At 38.2% G+C, this 5700-nt stretch overlaps 1 protein-coding gene across 1 annotated transcript; it reads left to right on the top strand.

Annotated features, from left to right (window-relative positions):
* Window positions 1–3066: 3066 nt before the first annotated feature.
* Window positions 3067–5700, top strand: LOC18593097 (putative laccase-9). The gene is made up of 7 exons (XM_007020146.3): window positions 3067–3239; window positions 3391–3545; window positions 3641–3885; window positions 4033–4158; window positions 4297–4879; window positions 5007–5362; window positions 5461–5700. Exons 1-7 carry the CDS (start codon window positions 3138–3140, stop codon window positions 5601–5603), a joined length of 1710 nt encoding a protein of 569 aa, XP_007020208.3. The 5' UTR covers window positions 3067–3137; the 3' UTR covers window positions 5604–5700.

Here is a 5700-nt window from a genome sequence, read left to right as displayed (position 1 = left end):
ATATTTTTTATTATTTGTTTTAGTTAGCTAATTACTTTAAAGAAAAATCATACTATTATTCTCATCTTTGCATCTTTGTTCACACTAATTTTCCTAATCCTAAAATATAACTTGAAAATTCCAAAGCACTATACCATGATTGTTGAGCCTTGTTGCATATCATTAAATAATAGATTAAGCTCAATAAATTGAAAACACAATAAATTGCAAGAAAGAGGTTTAAATTTTACCTTGTTTGGGCTTAGAAGATAACCCAAGTGGTTTGTTGCAATCTACCGGAGTCCCTCTTTCCAATAGCACGGTTGGAAAATCAAAGGAGTGATTTTACTCCTCTTAAAAACGGCACCGTTTTGAGCTTTACTATCCTAAGAATAAAGCTTTCTCCCTTCCCCTTTACTCAGCTTTTCCTACTCTCTCAAAAGTCGTCGAACTCCTCTTTCTCTCTAAAACTCCAACGTTTCCTCTTTGCCGAATTTTTCACTGCTGCTGCTCCCTTTCTCTCTGGTGCCGCGCCAGCCGCCGCTCCTCTCTCTCTGGTGCCGCGCCAGCCGCCGCTCCTCTCTCTCTTCCTCCGTTCGATGCTCCTTCTTCTTGCGCCGGCAGCAGAACACCTCTCCCTCTCTTCTCTATTTTTCTGCCCAGCTCTCCTTCCTCCTCTATTTTTCTGCTCCTTGGTTGCTCTCCACTGTTTTTAAAGCTCTGCTGCGGGTTCTCCCTGCTGCCGGTTCCCTCTGCTGCGGGTTCCCTCTCTGCTGCGGGTTCTCCCTGCTGCCGGTTCCCTCCGCTGCGGGTTCCCTCTCTGCTGCGGGTTCTCCCTGCTGCCGGTTCCCTCCGCTGCGGGTTCCCTCTCTGCTGCGGGTTCTCCCTGCTGCCGGTTCCCTCCGCTGCGGGTTCCCTCTCTGCTGCGGGTTCTCCCTGCTGCCGGTTCCCTCCGCTGCGGGTTCCCTCTCTGCTGCGGGTTCTCCCTGCTGCCGGTTCCTCCGATTTCTTTTGTGGATTTTTTTTTTGTGTGGCTGCTGGAATCCTTTTTTGCAGGTTCCTCCTCCCCCCTTTTATGCTACAGTGCCCCCTCCCTTTTATATCCAGTTCCTGGGCTCTGAAGGGGGCACACTCCACTGCTTTTTTCACTTGGCACCGGGGGCAAGTTCCACTACCTTGCCAGACGCGAATTTTTCGCGTCTGGCAGGTGAGAGAGGTGCCTGGCAGGGTGCGTCCGCACCCTGCCAGTCGTACCTCTCTCCTTTCTTTTTCATCATTTTTCATTTTTCATTTTTTTTTGTTTATTATATTTTTAATTTTTCCTTGTTTACAATTTAGTGTCTACAAGGCGTAAGCCTAAATATACTTGACCCGTTAATAGGTTTCGGGTTGAGACGCGAAGCCAAATAAATGGATCGATTTCATTAAGGGTAATTTTGTCCAAATTTTAATTCTCTTGACTAAAAATAGTTAAAATTATAAAGAGACCTATTGTTAAAAACACGTTATGCGTAGGGCCCATTTAAAAATAGAACTTTAATTTTATTATCAAATGTTATGTTTTGAATTATGATTGAATTTTAGGATTACGTTGTTATCATCAAAAGAATATGCTGACATTAACATTTATATATTTTTTGATAACACTAATATTGCTAAATAATAAAAATATAAATATTTTTAAAATAAAAAATATATCAATAACAAGTACAATTAAGTTCATGATATAGATTATATTTAATTTAATTCTGTGAGTATATTTATCGTCGTTAACAAATGTGATTATATTTTTATTAGTACAAATTATATAACTTACTAAAAGCGTTCCTTAGGGAGCTTTCCTAGAAGCATTAAATGGATACATGTCCATCACGTGTCTTTCCTCTAACTAACCTGGGAAAAAGTTGACAAAAACAGTCGTGCATGGCAGGCTGATTAAAGTAGTGACATTCAAAGGGACAATGATAAACTTTCCGCCTTTACTTTTCCTTGAATACTGTTTCTGATGCTTGTTTTTCAGTTTCTTCAGGAAGCTTCTGTCCTAACAAACCAACCTTAATTTGGTTCCCATGCAGATAATACAAGCTTTAGTTAATTAGTTGGTAACATTGAATTCAAAATTGATTGAATGGGTAAAAGATATCAATTATAACTTTTCTTTTTTGAGAATTTTTGTTAGATTTTATATATAATAAATTCATACTAATTCAAGATTTATTATAACAAGAATTTAGAATATAAAAATATACTCAACTTTTGATACATGATTCGTTAACATAAACAATACTAATCACATCATTGTTGGGATTCAATGTATTAGAATCTTCTTCATCTTTTTTTTAGGTAACGCTCGTGAGACTTTAATGTCATTGTGGAAAGGAAATGAGATATTATAACATTTCCTTTATATAGTGAATATTTAATTCTATTTATTACAAGATTTAAAATTTTCGTATTGAGGCCTATATTTTTAAGTTTACATGTAATATTGAAATCTAGCTCACTTAATCATATTATTGTCAAGACCAAATATGCTAAGCCGGTTTTTATATAAAAGAACAATCAAATTAAATAATATAAGTTCAAATTTTACTATTGACAAAATCTAATATTTTCAGTAAACATATAAGAAAAAAATCATGTATTCAAAAATTATTGACCTTTGTTAAACTATGCCCAATTTATTTTGTTGACTTAACAAATTTTAAACAAACGCTTGATCCAAAAAAAAAAAAAAACAGAACCTCAACGAACAACCTGACTTGAGACACCAAAACCTATTTATTAACCTTAAGACAAGCGTTTTTCCACAAGCACAATTAAGATAAAGAAAACTTCAGAAAAATATATTAACATGGGCAGACTAGCTTTTGCATGGTTTTATGTATAATCCGATGGATGCCTGGTGCCTGGAGACATGTGATTGATATTTGTTGACTGAATGCCATGTTTGACGATACGTATTTACTTTGAAATTTTCTTTTACCCAGTCAACAACTTAAGACTTGGAAGAAGAAACTTAGGAGCACACGTTTTCTCCTATAAATTGTCAAAATTTATAAGCCCAAAGATCACAGAAGAAAAAAAGAGGTGACCCGACGAACACATAATTAGAGAGAAAACAGAAAAGTGACTTTCTTATCTTCGAGAGAACAGTAATGGGTTTGTTGAAGCAAGATTTAGTCTTATGGCTGCTAGGGGTTTTGTTTCTTAGCAACCTGCTCCTTTGCAGGGCAGACGTCCACTACTATGATTTCTTTGTAAGTGCTTGTTTACTCTAACTGATTATGAATCAGGTTTTTCTAATAATAGTAGTATATGACTTCAAGAATCATGGCAAACCTCCTGAGAGGGAAGATTAGCAGTGACTGAAAGATTGAGATTTAATGTAGCTTGCCTCTTTGGTTGCAGGTACGAGAGACGAACTTTACAAGCCTGTGTAACACCACCAAGTCGATGTTAGTCGTAAATGACAGTTATCCTGGGCCGGAGATTCGGGTTCACAGACAGGACACTGTGTATGTTAATGTCCACAATCAAGGGAACTATGGCCTTACCATTCACTGGTAATTACCAATCGCTCTCTCTCTCTCTCTCTCTCTCTCTCTCTCTTACTTCTTGCTTTCATTAAATATTGATTCATTGACAATTACTTTGATAGGCACGGTGTGAAACAACCAAGAAATCCATGGTCAGATGGCCCCGAATTCGTAACGCAGTGCCCGATTCAACCAGGAACAAACTTCACTTATGAAGTTATACTGTCTGATGAAATAGGAACCTTGTGGTGGCATGCCCACAGTGATTGGACTCGTGGCTCCGTCCATGGTGCCTTTGTCATTTTACCTGCTGAGAATGAAACTTATCCATTCCCTACGCCTGATGCAGATCAAACAATCATTCTTCGTACGGATTTACATCTTTTCAAAATTGTTTTTTTCATAATTGACTAAATGGATGGTCATGAAATGATACGAATAGGAACATTCCCCATCATTTGTCTTATTTAAACTATATGAAAATGTTAATTTTGTTTCTTTACTATATTGACAGAATCATGGTATAATAGAGATTACAAAGAACTTATTGATGAAGCAACTTCAAACGGTACGGCTGTAGCGCCAGCAGATGCTTACGCTATCAATGGGCATTTAGGAGACACATACGCATGTGCTAATGGTACGTATGCGAATCATTAATAGAAGTTCTTCTAGCGCTTAAATCAGGAAAAGTTACTCCTTAATTTGAACTTTCTTGCTGTTATTTTTGTTTCTAAATTGACCTTCTCGTAGTCACAATTCACATGACCTGCTGCAGAAACTTTATTCCGTATGCAAGTTGATTACCAGAAGACATACCTTCTCCGCATAATCAATGCTGCAATGAATGAACAGAAATTCTTTGCCATCGCAAACCACAGACTCACAGTCGTTGCACAAGATGCTTCCTACGTTCAAATTTTTACAAACGATTATATAATGATAAGCCCGGGCCAAACCATGGATGTTTTGGTCTGTGCAAACCAAAACATGGGCCAGTATTACATGGCTACAAGGCCTTTCTCTGATAGCGCTGCTCCACCTCGCAATAATATCACGAGGGGTGTTTTGCAATATACAAACAGTGTTGGTGGATTGAATGCTTCCTTAGTAACGCTGCCCGCAATGACTGATTTAGATGCTGCAGCTAACTTCACCAGACGAATTAAAAATTCAAACGTCACCCAAAATCCGCCAATGAAAGTACCGATGGATATCGATAGGCGTGTCTACGTTGCAATTGCCACAAATACATTACCTTGCGATAATTGTCCTATTCAACCGACTCGATTAGCTGCAAGTTTGAACAATGTTAGTTTTGATTTTCCACAAATTGACGTTCTCCAAGCATACTACAACAGGTATATGGATAGCATTTATATTACATTTAATTATTACAATTTGTTGTTTGGAGCTATTGCCATTGTGGCCTTCCTATCTTTTCTATTTCATTACTAAAGCTAATAATTATCATTTTTCTTATGACAGGAGTATCAGTGGTGTTTTCACGGAAGACTTTCCCCTTCAGCCACCCGTGTTCTATAACTTCACTGGAGACGACTTGACTGGTTTGAATCGGAATGCTGATCTAGGGACAAAGGCCGTTGTGCTAAATTACGGTGAAGCAGTTGAGATTGTTCTCCAAACAACCCAATTAGGTGCTGGCGGAAGTCATCCAATGCATTTGCACGGTTTCAGTTTCTATTGGGTCGGGACTGGCTCGGGAAATTTCAATAATGTCACGGATCCTAGCTCTTACAACTTGGTTGATCCACCACTAATTAACACTGTCCATGTTCCTGCTAGAGGATGGGTTGCCGTCAGATTTTTTGCAACTAATCCCGGTAAGTTCTGAATTAAATGAAGGAAAGAGAACTCTTCCTCGTCCTTTTGCAAGTCAGAGAATGAGTTATTGATACGAATGACGTATATATTTTTGCAGGGGTATGGTTTATGCACTGTCATTTCGAAAGGCATAGTAGCTGGGGTATGGACACTGTTTTCATTGTGAAGAATGGAACCACCGTTGACACAAGCATCCTTCCGCCGCCTGCCTCTGGCATGCCTCGTTGTTCCGGAACCTAGAAGTAGGATAACCTATGTCGTGTTGTGCTCTATATTTTTAACAAGCGAATGGAAAAAAATTATTTGAAATACTTTCAATAAGATTATTTCTTGGAAA

Source organism: Theobroma cacao, chromosome 8 (genome assembly GCF_053813885.1).
Source record: "Theobroma cacao isolate CCN51 chromosome 8, ASM5381388v1, whole genome shotgun sequence".
Classification (NCBI taxonomy): Eukaryota; Viridiplantae; Streptophyta; class Magnoliopsida; order Malvales; family Malvaceae; genus Theobroma; species Theobroma cacao.
The sequence above is the reverse complement of the archived record's forward strand: the minus strand, read 5'-3'. Positions and strand labels throughout refer to the sequence as shown.

Coding starts and splice junctions, on each gene's coding strand:
- LOC18593097 (XM_007020146.3), top strand. CDS start 3,138: ATGGGTTTGTTGAAGCAAGATTTAGTCTTATGGCTGCTAGGGGTTTTG. Junction 3,886..4,032: donor AGATCAAACAATCATTCTTC/GTACGGATTTAC, acceptor CTATATTGACAG/AATCATGGTATAATAGAGAT. Junction 5,363..5,460: donor ATTTTTTGCAACTAATCCCG/GTAAGTTCTGAA, acceptor ATATTTTTGCAG/GGGTATGGTTTATGCACTGT.